This window comes from Oryzias latipes, chromosome 20 (assembly GCF_053564925.1).
Source record: "Oryzias latipes strain Hd-rR chromosome 20, Olatipes_Hd-rR_3.1".
Taxonomy (NCBI): Eukaryota; Metazoa; Chordata; class Actinopteri; order Beloniformes; family Adrianichthyidae; genus Oryzias; species Oryzias latipes.
The window spans coordinates 14,362,416-14,381,080 of NC_136256.1; the positions used below are offsets into that span (position 1 = coordinate 14,362,416).

At 38.4% G+C, this 18,665-nt stretch overlaps 1 protein-coding gene across 2 annotated transcripts in view; it reads right to left on the reverse strand.

The window, feature by feature from the left end:
- wwp1 (WW domain containing E3 ubiquitin protein ligase 1) overlaps window positions 1–17,687 on the reverse strand; it is a 39,873-nt gene extending 22,186 nt beyond the window's left edge. Inside the window, exons 1-7 of one of the 2 annotated variants that reach the window (XM_023950410.2) lie at window positions 17,460–17,687; window positions 7,969–8,031; window positions 5,942–6,033; window positions 5,713–5,851; window positions 1,785–1,909; window positions 1,523–1,696; window positions 1,305–1,377 (exon numbers count right to left, since the gene is read on the reverse strand). In XM_023950410.2, the coding sequence (XP_023806178.1) occupies window positions 1,305–1,377; window positions 1,523–1,696; window positions 1,785–1,909; window positions 5,713–5,851; window positions 5,942–6,011 (581 nt within the window). In that variant the 5' untranslated portion in view covers window positions 6,012–6,033; window positions 7,969–8,031; window positions 17,460–17,687. Of the gene's footprint in view, window positions 1–1,304; window positions 1,378–1,522; window positions 1,697–1,784; window positions 1,910–5,705; window positions 5,852–5,941; window positions 6,034–7,968; window positions 8,032–17,459 lie in introns of both variants that reach the window. The other variant, XM_078938389.1, reaches the window with a different exon arrangement.
- Between the last annotated feature and the right edge of the window lie 978 nt (window positions 17,688–18,665).

Below are 18,665 nucleotides of genomic sequence, written 5' to 3' on the forward strand. Positions count from 1 at the left end.
ATCAATCAATCAGCACAATACTTGTAACTTACATGTTGTACAAAAAAACAAAGTCTTTGACATATTAAGAAACATCATAACACACAGACTAAAGAATAAATCAGGTTTCAGCTCAGTTAAAAAAAAGACAGACTAGTCCTTTCGAATCACACTTGCTTTCACAAATGTAAAATATGTTTTATAAAAAAGGATTATGTCATGTATTTCTGTTAAACAGACGGGATTGGTTAATGCATTACTGGACAGAACTGATGCTTTTACTGTTACACAAGAACTGCTGGATGGATAATTAGATTTAAAAGAAGAAAAAGAGATTACTTCATCTTGGACATTTAAAAATGGAGCACTTGTTCTTTTTACTTTTTAAGGGAAAGTTTAAAATAATAACCTACAATTCCTCTTAACGTTCTGTTTAAGTAATTGGTGTGATGACAGCACTTTAAAAAAAAGGTTCTTCCCTGTTAAACTTATGTAACAGAAGAAGAATCAGCATTTCTTCTTGCATTTTCCATGATATTCATGCTATTCATTCACAAAGCGGGAAGTTACACTAAACTTCCGTCTTCCTCGACACATATACCGTATTGCACCTGTCTCACTCTTACCTTTTCTCCTCGAGTGCAACTGGCGGCCGTTTAGAAAAAATGCATTAATTTTTTTTTTTTAAATGCATAAAAAAGCGTTGAACAAGAGTAGCAGTTTATAATCCGGAAATTACTGTAATTCCTAGGTTCCACCTGTTTTTGGACGGTGGGAGGAAGCTGGAGCCCCCGGAGAAAAACCCCCGCATGCACGGGGAGAACATAGAAACTCCACACAGGGGGGTCCCCCATTGATGTTCTGTTTCAGGTCCCCCAGCTGGGACGTGAACTGGGGGCGTTCTTGCTGTGAGGCAATAGTGCCACCGTGCAGCTCTAAAAAATATCTCAAACTTTTCCACAATATTGTCATTTGTCCATTGTCTTGTTCCCTTCTGAAAGACACCTGTCTCATTTACAATCAAAAAGAGGTTGAATATTTTGGTTAAATGAAAGTAACTTCAAGTCAAAATGTGGCAGATGGATGAATGAATTATTTTTTGCTTGACAATTCTTCATCTTTTGTTATGCTCTTGTATTATAAAAAAATGTGCCACTAAAAACAAAATAGAGAAAAGTCTGCTAATAAAACTCGTCAACACTACAATCTGGTTCTCTCATGTTGATTTTGAAAGTAATTTATGACTTCAATTGTCCACAGAACTTTTTGTTTTTTTAGAAGTTCCTGGCGTTTTTCCCTTTAGATACAGTCCAAAAAGAGTTTACCTGTTGGCAGCCCTTGAAGAGGATGAGGAGGAGTCTCCGTTTTCATGGACAACCTCGCCATTCTGATGGACCTCTGAAAATAATAAAAAGAAATGTTAACTATAGGTAGCCCATGCAGGAGGGTTTTTACTAAACTGAAACATATAAAACAGGTTTTGAGGTCAAAGAGAAAATAAAACATTTCTTTGTTAATTTTGGAAAAAATAAATGTAACGCACCTCTAATCAAAATACTGAGCTCACTAGAGGCAGTTGTTGCATTGCCATTGGTGAGAGGTGGCCCATCCTCAGGACTGGTGATCAGTCCGTCCAGGAACACCATCAGCTCCCCCATAGGCACCATGACTCCTTTCTGCTCCACGTTTAGCTTTAGCACCTCCTTTACATTCTCCACTATTCATCCGAACAAGCCATTATTATTTAGGAGGCGATACAAAAAGGGCAAAAACATCATGTGATGTATGACATCTCATAACCATACGTTTTCTGTCATGCTGCTCCAAAGCCTGAATTAGATCCAGCTTGGCTTTGCCCAGCAGAGCGTCTGCTTTCAGGGTGTGGTGACTCCATACTTTGAATTCCACTTGTGTGTGTGGCGTTACATTCCTAAGAGCAGAAATATACATAATTATAATTAATTACCACGACCACAACAAAACAGCAAATAACCATCTAGATGTGGGATAACATGATTTTATTTATTTTTTATGGACAAACAGATGTCAGTAGACATTCAATCTTGAATTTTTGGGCACATTTTGCATCATATCAATAAATAATAGAGTGCAGCTATACTTTGCACTTTTATTTTTGCAATAATTAGAGACCCTCTCGATGAACTTGGTTTTGTTAGTGTTTTTAACATGTTAGTGTTTTAAACATCGCATTCTTGTGATAATGGAGGATATATATATATATATATATATAGAAAAAAATAAACTTTAAACTGCATTTCTGAGTATATCTTTATTCCAATCAATGGGAATCAGAAGCAGACAAAAAAAAAATACTGAAAATCTTATTTGTCACATTATTATGCATCCACTTGTAGACGGCTAGGTCTTTGTTTTCCTCGTCTGAGCTGACATCTGGTTAAAAAACTGAACAACTGGACTGCTCCAATATTGCCAGCTATTTCTGTTGCACCAGTAATGTTAGGTTGGGGGTGTGAGGGGCTGTAAGCTAGAGGGAGAGCATGTAAACAGGGCTCTCAGTTGAGGGTGAAGGGAAGGGGGGCAGGGTTGCTCCATGCCAACAGTCCTGTCCACAGCTTAGAGGTAAATTTCTAATAAACTACTGCCCCTCTGCCGAAACTATGTCTTAGACCAGTGTTTTTCACCCTTTTTTGAGCCACGGCACACTTTAACCTCGACAAAAATCCCGCGGCACACCAGCATCCAAAAATTTATAAAAAAAGGAGAAACTCAGTCTGTATTGATCTACAGCCCCTCTGCAAACTCGCATACATTTTTGTGATAATTGTGGCAGAAAAAGCTGGAAGCTGCAGCTGTTTTTTCTAAAAGATGTAATAAAAGTTAAGTTAAAAGATTCAAAAACTGTTTGATGTGTGTTCGTTGTGGTTTCAAGACGTTTAACAAGGAAGACTCATTGTGCGCTGACATGCTGTCACTTTAACCCAATGCATCATGGGAGATTTAGTGCAAACAGCCGCCAAAAGCAAAAAGACTGGCGTCTCTGAGCTTCATTGTTTTGTTCATTTGTTCCACGGTCTGCCACTGGATTCTGTGGAAAGCTGGTATTTTTGTTAGAACTGAGTGACTTTATGAGCTAAATCGGGACAAGGAAGTGAAGAATTTAACCATTTCTGATTGGTCAGACTGATGACGTGTGATTGAGCCTCCAAGAATGATTGGTGGAGACAGTTAAAGGGGCAGGACTTTTAAGAAAAAAAGATATGGCCGCGGCTCAATCGCGGTACCGTCATTCTTATCAAAATGTCTTTAATAGAATCAAATAAACACAAAGAAAAAAGTATTTTATGATCTTTCATATTCCTAACTACTCTGTGTTTTATCAGGGCCTGTTTGGATGAACAAAAAGCTGACATCCTGGAAATGGTAAATGTTTTTAGATCAGTTAATGAGGACAATTTCCCACGGCACAGGACAGTGTGCCCACTGGTTGAAAACACTGTCTTGGAAAACGGTTTTTGGATTTTGGCTGAAAACATCATTAAAAGACTACTGAGAACACTTTTAAAGTAGATCTTAAGATGAACAGAGTGGGTCTTTAAAGTACTGTATTTCATCTTGAGTGTTGCTTGTATAATACAATATTCATAGTTTTCCCTTTCCCGGTGCCAAGACACTTAAATGGTTTCAACATTTTCTTGTTTCTGTAACAATATATCCACCTTTTTACCTCAGTCAATAATAAAACTTTTGTTTTATGTTAAACGGGGAGTGCAACAAAATCACTGATTGTTTATAGACAAGTGAAAGATTGTATTATTATAAATGTAATCCTTAATAGTGTACCTTAAAATAATATGAGAACTCTTGTTAAACAATTTTGTCTCTTTATCCCAAACATCTGCTCCCTCTCATTATTTCAAAAAGCACAATATTTGAATTATATAATCTAGCCATATGATTTTTCATCCAAAGCCAAAATAAATAAGCCTGACAAACACTAATCATTTAGGTCTGATGGTCAAGAACGGAACCCTCAGCAGCTCATAAAACACAAGAACATAAACATGAGTTGAATCAGAGATGACCATTAACATCCACGATGGCATGTTTCGCATTTGGCTGAACCATCATCTGGCTGGAATGCTGCAATGTTCAGGCTCCTGGGGCCACTTGTGTGGTGGAACAAAGAGCTCTGTGTTTCTTCATGCAGCTTGTTCCTCCCTCTTCAAATAAAATAAAAAATAAAACACAGTGGGGCAAAAAAGTATTTAGTCAGCCACCAGTAGCGCAAGTTCTCCCACTTAAAGAGAGAGAGGCCTGTAATTTTCATCATAGGTATACCTCGACTACAAGAGACAAAATGAGAAAAGAAATCCAGAAAATCACATTGTCTGATTTTTAAGGAATTTCTATGTAAATTATTGTGGAAAATATTTGGTCACCTACAAACAAGCAAGATTTCTTGTTCTCACAGAACTGTAACCTTTTCAGTAAGATGATCCTCTGTCCTCCACCTGTATTAATGGCACCTGTTTGAACTGGTTATCTATATAAAAGACACACTCAAATCCAGCAGTGCCAGACGTGTCTCCCTGCTAGAGCCAGGACATGTGCAGCCTGTCTAAAGTTTGCTAGAGAGTAAAGATCATCCAAATACTAGAGAGTATTTGGATGATCCTGAAGAGGATTGGGAGAATGTCCTATGGTCAGATGAAACCAAAATAGAACTTTTTGGTAAGAATTCTACTCTTTGTGTTTGGAGGAGAAAGAATGCTGAGTTGCATCCAAAGACCAACATACCTACTGTAAAGCACGGGGGTGGAAACACCATGCTTTGGGGCTGTTTTTCAGCAAAGGGACCAGGATGACTGATCCCTGTAAGGGAAAGAATGAATGGGGCCATGTATCGTCAGATTCTGGGTGAAAACCTCAGCATGACAAAGATCCCAAATACAATGCCTGCGTAATGAAGGAATGGCTTTGCAAGAAGCATTCCAAGGTCCTGGAGTGGTCTAGCCAGTCTCCAGATCTCAACCCATAGAAAATCTTTGGAGGGAGTTTAAAGTCCGTGTTGCCCCGCGACAGCCCCAAAACATCACTGCTCTAGAGGAGATCTGCATGGAGGAATGGGCCAAAATACCAGCAACAGTTTGTGAAAACCTAGTGAAGAGTTAAACAAAATGTATGACTGCCGTCATTGCCGACAAAGGGTATACAACAAAGTACTGAGTTTAACTTATGTTATTGACCAAGTACTTATTTTTCACAATAATTTACAAATAAATTCTTTCAAAATCAGACAATGTGATTTTCTGGATTATTTTTCTGATTTTGTCTCTTGTAGTTGAGGTATACCTATGATGAAAATTACAGGCCTCTCTCATCTTTTTAATTTGAGAGAACTTGCACAACTGGTGGCTGACTGTATACCTTTTAGCCCCACTGTATCAGATGAAGCAGTTTGCGCTTAACTCAGAGATATCCTAAATTAGGAAAAGGCATGGCTTCATTTTATTTTTGCTAAATATAATCAATTTTAGTCTTTAATATCAGAGATAGATTTTTGAACCCAAAGTTTGTTGTTATTTTGCAATAATTTCCTGATTCACTTGAATATGTAGTAAAAAGGGATTTTCTGCAGACAAAAAGAAAAAAAACTTCTTGTTTTTATTAAAATAAAATTGGTAAAGCAGAACTGGGATTGGTTTATTACTCATTAGCTACAACACAAATAAAAAAAAACTTGCATCTTACAGGATGAGCGTCTCGTCCCATTTCGGATTGGAGGAGCTGTGAGATTTTGTCGTGCGGTGCGACTCTCCATCCGCTGTCACCTCCACGTAAATGGTGGTCCCAAACAGGCTCTTCTTCCGTTTGAGTTTGGCACAGGAAACTGGTAAGAAATTATTGGAGAAAGGAGGTGGTGTTTATATGTATATATATATAAAGTTTTACAGTAAAGAACTGAAGTGTTTGGACTCACCGATGGCATGGAGCTGCGATGTCTGTCTGTGGTTATGGCTAGTCTCTGCTCTGGATGAGGCAGTGGCCATGTCATACACCACAGTGGGATGCCTTCCAAACACATGCAAGAAAAGATTAATGCAACTTGAAACACACACACAACAGTCACACAATGACAAAGAAAAATACTGTGTAGTGGAAAAAATTAATCTGTCAAAGCAGCACCCTTTCAATATGTCTAACCAGCTTTAAAAACTACCTAATAATACTACCGTAAATTCCGGACTACAAAGCGCACCCGATAACAAGCCGCACCCACCCATTTCCACGTGTTTAATTACTTTTATACATACACAAGCCGCGTCAGAGTATAAGCCGCGCATGTGTTAGGCGACATTGTCATCCTGACAGATCACGTCCTGAATCCCAGAGTGAGTGCGATTCATTGGCACACTGTGGGTGGAGTCAGCTTTGCCTCTGGCTCATGTATTTGAGTATGTCAACATCTGTCAAACAGCACGGACCTCTATTCTGTTCACAAGTTCCTCAATCTAGGTATCATACATAAAATTACAAACAGTAACCATATAATCAACATTACATCGCTCAGTTATGATGAGGAAATTTACATCCGCGATTCCCCATTTCCCATGAGTCTTAGGGGCTAAGGCGGGGCCAACGCCCGGCTCGCCATACTGTTGTCCGTGTTTAAGAATGAGCAAGTATCAGCAGTGCATGGAGGGGGTGAACGGGAAAAGCTCTCCTTCTGCTTGTGTCGCGGCAGCGTTATGGGAGTAACAGGGCTGGTTAAAAAACACACTAGTAAAATAAAGCAGCGGCGACTGAAAAGCGCACGCCTCAGCGCGATACGCGCGCCTCAGTGCGGCGCGTGCGTCAGAAGTCAGAAGCCTCTGCGCTCCGCGGACGCCTCTGCGCTCCGCGCTCGCCCCGCGCGCTCCTTGTCTCCCCTTCCTATATACTCCGACACCTCTGCCAGGCCGGCTTCATGGAGGAGCACTTCGTCCCCATTGCGCCGGTGGAAGGAGCAAATCGTGTCTGTGCAAAGCAATCGGACTTAAAACTGTACGTTTTGTGTATGAGGGGCGGATGCGTTGTTACGTGTGGGAGCCATCAGACTGCCATCGGCCCCGCAACTCTATAAGAGCAGCAGGAGAAGATGTCTCCAGCTCACACGGAAGCTGTGAGCTTTTCAAAGCAAAATTCCGCTCAGTCCTTAGAAACCGTACAAACGATCACGTAGATTTGTGTTTCCAGTCGTGTCCCGACAAAATAAAGGCTGATGTTATTCCCACATATTTACGTGCAGCCAGCCGAGTCACTATGACTCAGAGGTAAATTCACTCCTGAGCATGCGCTGTTCTCTCCGTCACGCAGCTGACCGGCTTTTCCAAACCCGTTGGTGATGATGGATTTCTTTACGCTGCTTTTAACGATTGCTTTTAACTTGAAAGCTGCATCATACTGTAATGGCGATCACGTGCACGTTGGGTCTAATGCCACCAAAGGATTCTGGGATGCGGCCGGGCATGCGTGTTTCGTTTTGTTGAACCATGACTGAAGTGTCTAAGACCTGAAGTCAAGTCCATGCTGTTTGGCTGCTAAGAGGTGTGTTGAATAAAAATGCCTTGAGCTTGGTGTTAGATAGAGAATTCAAACTATTCACTGAGTTCGAAAGTACGTACATGGCGGCCGCCAATTAAATCCATAAATTAGCCGCGTCACTGAATAAGCCCCAGGGCTGTAAGTGCAGGAAAAAAGTAGCGGCTTATAGTCCGGAAATTACGGTAATTAATGTGGGAAATTATATTTTAAAGATTAAGCCAAAATTCATCAATTTAAAAGAGCAATCTTTACTAAAAATCAAATGCAATGTCAAAGTAAAATCACCCTCAAGAAAAGCTCACAATGCAAAACAAAGCATTTGATTAGACTCTTTCTATTTTATCAAATTGTAATTACTTTATAAAAAAAGAAAAACAAAAACAATTTTTATATCAAATTTAATAAATGTGTAAATATACTCACAATTGATGTGTTTAGCTAGGCTCTCTGGTTTAGCCCACTCTGTGTCCCATGATGCCACTGGAACTGGAAAGAGAGCATTTTAAACACCAAATAAGAATGGAGCCTGTCTAATTTAAAGCACTTAAAGACCTACTCCAATGAAAATTGTGCTTTTGTTGTTTTAACATGTTTTTGTAGCAATTTTTCTTCATGATAGAGTACATACATAAAATAATTAAAGATTAAAACTGCATTTCTGAGTATTTTTTAAATTAAAATCGGAGCAGATAAAACAAGCCATTTGAAAAAGCTAAAATTTGTGTTTCAGCAAGTAAAATAACCGGGCCATAGTCCCCTTCTCCACCCCATTCCTAATGCATCCATTTAACAGACAAATAGATACACCAACATCTTAATTTCCTTGTCTGAACTGGTGTCCGGGTCCAATATAATATAAAATATAATTGTGGGAGGGGCACCTCTTGTGACCTCAAATACACTTTAAAAACATTGTTTGATTCTAAATAAATGCACCCTTTAGACACTTAACTTGTTAGCCTCTTCACCCCCCATTTCTGGATCACGTGACCAACTTCACTTCATCAAACTGTGTTGAAATGAAATTTGAGTGACATGGCAGAGTAGATAATCTGACATTACAGAGACTTGTCAAGAACTGTTTACTAAGCAAAAACTAATGTTTTTACCTAATAACATTTACCTATTGTGATCATTTATATTTTTTTCAAAGCATCCAACAAAATATTTTCATTTTTTGAGACAGGTTTAACAAGTTTTCTAAAGATAAATGGCGTATGGTAAATGGTGTACACATACACAGCACTTTTCTACTTTACTTACATTGGCTCCAACCAATAACCACCAGGAGCAATGTGGGGTTCAATGTTCTGCCCAATGACTCTTTAACACCACACCACAGCCAGCCCAGAGAGAGGTGGCAAAGCTCTTCATTCTAACTGTGAGTATAAGACAATAGCACAAACTTTTTTGACCTTTCTCTGGCTAGCTTGAAGTAGGGGTCAAAGAAAACACCTGTTTCTCCTGTTTCCGTATTGCCTGACATTAATGACAAATTACTTTTTCTTGTTAAAGGACAAACAAGCATGTGGCATTAAAACTACATTATTCAAGAGACGTACTCCTCTCTGTTGTTATTCTAAGGTAAACCCATACAAAACTTGCTCGACTATTGTATATAAAAATATCTGGCAACTTTAGTCTTTGGGACTATGATTAAAAAAAAGGCAACAAAGCTTCCTCACTATGAGGAGTTTTTAACAAATACACACTAAAACGACCCAAATCCTTTGGCAGCTTTGTGTGGAATGGAAGGATATCTAGTAAAGTGCAATCAAGCAAGCAGCTGCTTGGATTTATGTGTGTGAGCACTTCTTCCAAAACCAGAACCACTCCCCACATTGAAATAGCACAACTTTTAACATCCACAATTTAGCACCAACAAGGTATAAAACAAACAAGTAACAACTAATAATGGACCAGCAATTAGTAATGGCTAACTTCAGAAAATCTATATATTTAATTTATGCCATTATTTCAAATAAATACTACTTACTGTTTACCTTTGATAAATTTATCAGTATTTTCAAACATTATTGCTTCCCATCTAAAACAAAAGGTAAATAAATATAATAAAATACACAAATTTTGCATAATTAATTACTGATAAGTGACATTTATTGCACATGTTTGCAAAACACATCCATTTCTTACCACAGGTTTTATGTGTCATACTGTCAACTTGAACTGGCGTATGGCATATACTTATATAGCGCTTTTGTACCTTCAAGGCCCAAAGCGCTTTACAGTCATAGACCCATTCACCCAGACACACACACATTCACACACTGGTGGCGGCTCCGCTGCCGAACACTGGCACCAACTAGGGTTGGGCGATGTCCCTTAAATTGGCAGTTGACGATGATATCGGACGCAGTCGGACTTTGTGTTTGAGGGGGAGGGGAGGATGCTTTATTACGCGTGTGCTATGTATGGGAGACTTCGGACTGCGATCCGTCCTGCAGCTCTAGGTGAACGAGCTACAGAACTCAGGAGAACCGGGTCTTCCGGTAAAATTGTTTGTGTCCGGGCAGAACTCTGACAGCTTTGTCAGCTCACACAGCAGCTTTGGGGCGGTGTGTGAGCTTTTCAAAGCAGAAATGTAGCTCAGTCCTTAGAAACCGTTCAAACAATCACGTGGATTTGTGTTTCCAGTCGTGTCCCGACAAAATAAAGGCTGATGTTATTCCTACGTATTTACATTCAGCCAAGCTGCAGATTGCAGCATTTCCCGCATGGATTTTATGTTTATCAAAGGCAACATGTTGTTAGCCCATGTTAGCCTATCATAGCCCTGGCTTCTTCCGGCTTCGTTCTTCAACAGAAAAAGCACGGACAACACGGATTAAAATTAAAATGATGAGCGGACAAGCGCTTCATAATAACCGTAACATCAATAAAAGCAAGTTTTGAAGATCCTCTAGTATATTACGGAGCTGCCAGATATCTATGCATGTAGCCTCTCAGTGGAATTCTTTTCCTTTTCCGGAATTTCAAACACTACTGCGCATGTGCGAATGATTTATTCTGACCAAAAATGTGACCCATGTGAACGTTTGTTCTAATCGGAAAAGGTTTTTCTGGGCCCATGTACACGGTTGAAATCTAATCCGACCATTGATCCGATCAAGATATTTTGCACATGTAACCGCGGCTTATGGTGTCGACTTGCAGCATGGTGGGGGCGTGGCATCAAGATGGTGTCTCTCCATCATGATGTCAGTCAGCCATCACGATGGTATCGTCTATCGGCACAACCCTAGCGCCAACCTACCACCAGAGGCAAGGTGGGGTTCAGTGTCTTGCCCAAGGACACTTCGACACATGGGTGTGCAAGGCGGGAATCGAACCTGCTATTACGATCATGGGGCGACCGCCCCTACCGCTGCACCACGGCCGCCCGCAAAAACCACAAACCAGAGTAAAAGGAAAAAAGAATCACATACAACAAGGTCTGAGTTCACAGGGAGTTTATATTTTGTCCAAAAGACTGTAAAGATGTTAAAAACGTAGGACACTAGGCTGTAAAGCTGAATAGAAACAAGGTGGAGCAAAGACAAAGCTTAGCCATGAAGCTTACTGTCACAAAATGCAAGACCATTGGAAATTGGAACTTACCGTCTCCTAACAGAAAAATCATCTACGATATGTGGTTTGTGGCGATCTACCTGTTGCTCCACATCCCCTATCAAGACAAACTGATAGTACAAGCGTGTCTGCAGTATGAGCACAGGTAGGGGTGGCTATGTGTTTACATCAACAACAACTTGAGGGGGGAAAATAACATAGACACTTTTTGCTCCTGTAACCTTTGCAACTTTATACATGAAAGTAAGCTTTTGTCCTCGTGTTAGCAAACAGTGAACAAATCCTAACATAAGAAAAGTCATTTATAGACCATTTTCCTTTTGATTTTACGAATATATCCTATGAGCGGATAGATGCACAATCAAGTATGTTTTAGTTAAATCAAGCGAAGGTTAAGGATATCACCTTTAGCCAGGTGGTCATCATCTACACTGACAACAATATCTACACCTCTCTTAAACCTATATCTTTTGACATAAAATGTGTCACTCCATAAAATAAATGTATCTGTTTTTGTCTAACAACGTATTTGCTCTTTAACCTTTTCATACCAAAACTCCAGGGTTGACATTCTTCCCACTACTATAACTATTCAACCGTTTACCCAAATAGTGTAAATTCAGCGGATTATGAAGTAGGGAAAAGTAGCATTGCACCGATATTCAACACTTTACAGTAGTGAATTGCTTACGCAAGCAACATAAATCAGCTGATTCTGTGGAAGAGCAAAGAGGCTTTGCACCGTTAAGCAATACTTTACATTAGTAATGTGTTTCATTTCAGTGCTAAGCCGAAATTAAAAGCCGCTTTTCTCCGCATCACAATCAGCTGATTCCCGTTGATGATGTGAACGGTCAGAGCGTTTGTAATTTTTAGTTTCAGTTTCCATGATCGCGAGGGTCAAAAGTAAATGATTTTCACAACCAATTTCTTCTGGCAAAATAAGAAAAGCACCTATTTACACTTTTCTGCTGGTCAATTAATTGTTTCTCAAAGTATTTGAATTAACAAGCCTTAATGCCACAGACCTAGAATCCTTAGTAAGAGTGAAAAATGCTTCATATTAAATAATCTGCTATCAAAAGCATAAACTATGGCATTGATCACTGTACGATTGTGTATCTCACTTTGAGCAATTCCACAATATGTGATCATTAACTAGACAACCTTTGGGTCGCAATAAAAAACCAATGTCTAAGCTTTAAATTTAAATTTCTTGTAATTTTAAAGCTATACATTTTGCTAGAATGGCTGTCAGTGATGAAAACCATTCTTTATATTAAATCTTTAGTTTTAGTGATGCACTGTTGACATAGGAAGCAAGTAACTGTGTTAACAGTACAGTAGTGTGTTATTGCTTTAGAGCTATATTGATACTTTATGGGTGACAAAGACGTAGACCACAAAGAAAAAGTAGTAAATCATTACAGAACATACTCCATACCCCCCACCCCCCCAAAAAAACACAAAAAGGAGAGAATTATTCTGGAGAACAGGAGCAAAGCAGCCAGAAACAGTTGTTTCTTTGTTTCAAGGAGATGACTGTTAGCAAGAAGGTCACAAAGCATTTCTCAATCGTTCTCTGCCTCTTTGCTGCAGTAAACAACTGCATCATTAGAATCAAAGAAATACATTTAAAGTATTTGAGTTATTTTGAAGGATGACCTGCAGGCTGATTTCCACTGGTCCGTCTGCAGTGCTGCTTCATGGCAGTGCATTGATGCAAAAAAATTGAACGTTCATTAATCAATCAGAATGTTTACATCGCCTCCGTCATGTCTGCGTTCCATGTCCAGCCCTCCGTATCGCAAGCTTTACGCAAGAGTTCTATTTCAAGTCAATTTACGCGTCAATTTTGCTGCAAAAAGTCGGGCAACCAGAAACAGGTCCAGGTTTCATAATAAAACTTGCTTTGTACTTTCAGAATTAAACTGGTGACATGCTCACAGGATAATGCATGTTAACATAAATTAGCTGACAGTCGTGTGACCACACAACGGAGACGCGCACCGCAGACAAAATTCTGTTGTTGTTTTTTTCCAGCATACATGGAGCTTCATAAAATAGCAACATTTGTATAAATTACTGGCTGGATGTTTTCTTGTTAAGTTTATTTTTAACTACAGGTTACAGCCCATAGCATCAAGCATATAGTTTGGGAATGCTACATTCACCGGATTCATTGTAGGAAAATGGGCCCAAATGTTTTCCTTTAAAAAGTTGAAGCCATGAGGCCTCATTTGATCTAATATTTACTCATCTGTGCTTGCATGATAATGCTGTCTGTTGCCATGACAAATGGAGTGTCAAGCAGGATATCAAACCACTGCTAATGTAACTCAGCAGGTTCCCTATTGCTATAGAGTTATATTTCTTTTATTGGTATTTTGTAGTTTGTGTTAAAATGATGTTCACACATGCAAGTATGTTTTGCCTCTTCAAACAAAATGTCTGCATCTGTTAAAAAAAAAAAAGTTGTAATAGCAGAAAGGTTTTTTGCTTTTGCAATACCAATGTATCCTCGTATAAAAAGGATTGATGGCTGTAAAAATATTTGAGTGTGTGTAAAGGAGATTTACAGCTGTAAAGATTTTCTGCAAACTTGTAAAATGTTTTCAGTCTTCAGAAATATTTTGCATGTTTCCAAAAATTAAAAATAATATAGACACATGAACATAAGTGTTTTTCTGAGTTCTCATCATGCACAGATCTTTTGACAAATGCTGAAATGATAACCTCAAATGCTCCATCTAAACCGATCAACTCATCAACACCTTTCTCCTCTCACCCAATAATAATATTGCAAAATGTTACTAAATAGGAATGAATATTTCCTGTAATTAATTTTAGTCTCTAAAATTAGGGCTGAAACGATTCCTCGAGTTACTCGAGTTACTCGATTACAAAAATTCCTTGAGGCAAAAACTCTGCCTCGAAGCCTCGTTAAAATCCTACGTGCACCATACGCGCGGCGCAGGGATTTGATTGTGTCACACGGACCGTTTATTCACACGGGCCTTTTGAATTTAGTAGGTGCGATGGCGGAGAATAGATCTATAAGTAAACGGCAGAAAACGTGAGATGTCACGGCAAAATAGAGCTGGCATACGACAACAGTACATCTTCCATGATTCAGCATCTGAACAGAAGACATCCACTCTATGCTGTTTCACCAAGCATCGCTGAAACAAGGTAAATTAACATAGTTTAAGCCTATTGATGTTCGCTGATTTTAATCCCATACTGCATTTGTAGCGATGTCGTGATGCGGTTTGACTAGATATGATGTTTAACTTTGATGATGTTTTAAAGTAGTAAACGTATCACGTTCAATTGCAAGAGAGTATAGCCTAAAAAAAGACCCCCTTCACACACACACAAACACATGCACGCACGCACACAAACACGTACATTTTGATGTTTGTTTTGAGATTACAGCTTATTATTTATAATTGTTTATAATTCTTTTATTTACATAATTTTTTTATACATTGTATACATTGTGTACCTGTTTGGCTCGATATTTTATATTCATTTTTTGTTCCCAGGTTAACTAAACTAAATTTGCAGAAGGTGCAATCCTTTTTTTGTAATGTTGTGTATTAAGAAGACAAAAAACTAAGTTTATATTCATATTAGTTTTACAATACATGTTATACATGTTACTGTAAGTTCACTTAACTGTACATTGTTCTATAATTGTTGGCAATGCCAACTTGGCACTTAAATTTTGGAGCCAAACTTTTGGAATTGGAAATAAATACCTCTGTTGAGAAATAAAAGCCAAATGCTTGTTCATTTTACAACCACATCATTTTTGTTATGCATTATTTGTTTTGGTTGTTCAAAAACACACACAAATCGTTTTATCCGATTACTCGATTAATCGATCGATCAAGTGCTAGATTAATCGATTACAAAAAAAAAAAATCGATAGCTGCAGCCCTATCTAAAATGCTTTGCAAAAAACATGGCAGCCATCAATCAGCCGTTGTTTACTCAGTTATATGTATGTGAGGATCAGACATCAATCAGTGTGTGAGAATTATTTCTGTTGGTACGATAGTGTGAAATTTTTTTTCTTGAACAGAAAGATAAGGCTGGCTTCTGTTGTGGGAAGTGATCAGTGGAAGCTGATGAATGACAAAGCCTCAACACACTCCGCATGTCAGCAGTATGAGCATTGCAGAGGGAATTCTAGATCAGGAGGAGGAATCCTTGATGTCATAGAAACGGAGCAGTTTTACTGATATCCAAAGAAAAGGACTTTACCGGTTTAAAGCTGTGTGGGAAAAGACGATTGAAACAGTCACTGAACAATCTAAGCCTGGCTTTAAACAACAACCAAAGATCAAAAATTAGAATGGATTGTAGAGTCAGGCACAACTTGTTAAGATCAAAAATGTTGCGTGCTTTTGCCAAAAGGTTCTCACAAGGGCTGTAAGGAGTATCTAGAAACTAGAATATCCACAATCAGTACAAGAAAAATTTAAAACAGATATTTGTGACGTTTAAGATCATTCATTTGCGATCTTTATAAACATAGAAGAGTATAATACAAATACATTTCAGGCAATGTAATTATCACTTTAAAATTGCTGAATAATGCTGGATTTAAGAATATAAAGTAAACAAACCTGTGCTACTGTCACAGAAAGTGAATCAATCTTCAAAGTAAAGCTATCAAAGTAAAGCTATCAAGTGTTTTCTGTAGATGAATCAGATTGCCACTCAAGTAATAATCCACAGCCCTACTTCTCTTTAGATTTAACACTATGAAATAATCATCAGATATCTACAATAATAGCTTTTCTTGCAAAGAAACCTCTCACAAAATCTACACCTGTTGTAGTTGTTTTAGCTCATTCAAAGGGACTACTGAGTGTAATGAAGTCAATAAGATAAACAACCTGCATCTGTGATCAGAAGGATGAATTATCACTAGTTATTGAAGCCCAAAAATCCAGAACTGCTGTGGCTTCCACTATGTGAATTCACTAAAAGAAGCTGGTGTTAAAGAGCATGATCCTATAGAACAGGGCTGCCCAACCCCAGTCCTCAAGGCCTGCCTGTTTTCCAGCTCTGCCTCCACTTTGTGCGGCTGATTACCCGGATCAGGTGAGTTCAGTTAAGCGGAACAAGGAGACACCTGAGTCAGCAGAGAGAGGTGCAGTGAAAAACAGTAAAACAAGGCAGGGTGGTAGACCTTGAGGACCAGAGGTTGGACAGCTCTGCTCTAAGAGGTAGCCATGACAGCATGACACAGTGTAACCAATCAGAGAGCGGGGGTACTTTCAAGTACCAGTTTCCCTCTACTATAAGGCCCCAGAACGTCACACAAAAAATAAAAGGAGAGGCTAAACAGTTAATTAAATTGAATTGCAAAGTGTATTTGAAATGCACCAGGGGACAGTACAATGAAAATAAAGGAATATGGAAAATTTCTTTTAATCTATTAAATCAAGAGGGTTTTCTAATAAAATAAAGGATTCCCCCTTAAAAAATGTATTTTCAAATGCAATTGCAAATGTAGCTGTAAAACCTTTATAAATTGACTTGTATATCACAGTATGTATCAAGCAATTACAAAACAATAATACAATTCCTTGTTTGAAGTGCAATTTACAACATGGAATTACAAAACACTGTCAACAATGAAATTAAAACTATTAACCAAGCTTTACATTTAATTTAAAGTTTATAACGTAACCTCAAAAGCTATCTTACTTTTTTTTTTAAACAACTCTCCTGCTCCATATGCATGACTCGTTAAACACAATAATTCTGTTGTAACTGGTGTTTTTAAATCCTCAAATTAGTGACGTTTGATTCCTGAAGTGCCATTTGGGAGGTTTTGGAAGGATCTCAGTTTTCTACACTATCCGTGATGTTGACTGCTTAGTGTTTTTCTGTTTTCCATTTTATTTTATTCCTTTACGAATATTGAGTGATATTTTCTGATTTCTTTTGAGTCTAAAATAAAGCTTCCCAGTATTGTTATGGTGGCTATAGATACCTAGCCTTTAAATTGCCATTAATAATGGTTGCCTACATATCGAAGTGTTAATATTAGGACGCATAAAGAAACTTTATCGTGTGTTTATTATTTAGGTGTGTAGCTTCTTTAGCTAGCTAACGTAACAAACTTAACAGAGTTAGCAACCAGCTACTAGCCGGCGTGCTAACTAACTTACTTACTTAGCAGCTTGGCTAATTGTCCCCCATGACGGGAAGCAAAGTCAAATGGATAAAATACACATTCACCGTCGTGAGGGGAACTTGGTGTGTTATGGGTTAAGAAAGAACACGGGCGGTGTTGTTTTTACCTTGTTCGCTCCTCCATTTACAATCCCTGCTCGTCACGTAGCGGTTGTCGGGAACCGTACAGGCCTCGCAGTCTACTACGGCTCTGCTGCCATCTCTACTGTACGCTTCCGACCAGTGAAACGGGCGCGCGCCACCCCGAATTCTGCTGTGTAATAACAACAGATCCGATAACGGCAGACAGGGTCAGAACCAACAGTCTAATATAACATGTCTGCTAAAACCATGTGAGGGTTTTTACGGATTCATATTTTATTTAAATAATATTTATCTGTATTTAAGTACATTCTAATTTGTGTTGTATTAATTAAAACAATTGAAAACTTGCAAGCTTGGTTTATTATTTTGGTTGACAACTTTATTATAGTTATTTAATTATTGGTTTCAGCTATTTAAACATAATTTTATTGGAAGCTGTCAAACTTTAATTCCTCAATGGAAACTTTGCAGAGACATTGGAAAACATCAAACCAAAACAGTTAGTTTTTCTCATTGTTTAGTTTTTTTGTGTTATTAAAAATATTTTGAAAGAATTTCTCAATGACTGTGAAGCATGATGGTGGAAGCATCATGCGTTGGGGCCGCTTTTCTTCAAAGGAAACAGGATAACTGTTTTAAAGATCCATGCCAATGAAAATTGTGTTTTTAAAATGTTCTTAGTCTTTTTCTTGTGATGGAGGACATGTATAAAAAAAATTTAAATGAAAATTGCTTTTCTGACGATTTCTTTTTTTCAAATTGTCTTTGGATCAGGAGTAGACAAAAAACTTGTCATTTGAAAAAGCTTGGGTTTGTAATGTAACAACTTCTCGGCGGGCCAAGGTCACATTATTCCTCTTACCAGGAATATAGGGAGGGAGTTGAAACCCTGTGTTGCCCAGCAACAACTCCAATACATTTCAGCTCTTAAGAAGATCTACAAGGAAGAATGGACCAAAATAGCAGCTAGAGTGAGTTCAAACCTAGTGAAGACCCACAGGAAACATATGACGTCTGTCATTGAAACCAGGGTTGCGATACAAATTATTGAGGTAAAGTTGATTGACCAAATTCTTATTTCAGCACCTTTGTAGAAATGAAATGTTTAAAAATCACACAATGTGAATTCCTGAATAATTCTTTTCAGTCTGTCTCTCACAGTTGAAGTGTGGCTGTGGTAAACATTACAGACCTCTGATCTTTAAAGAAGGACCACGTACAGAATCATC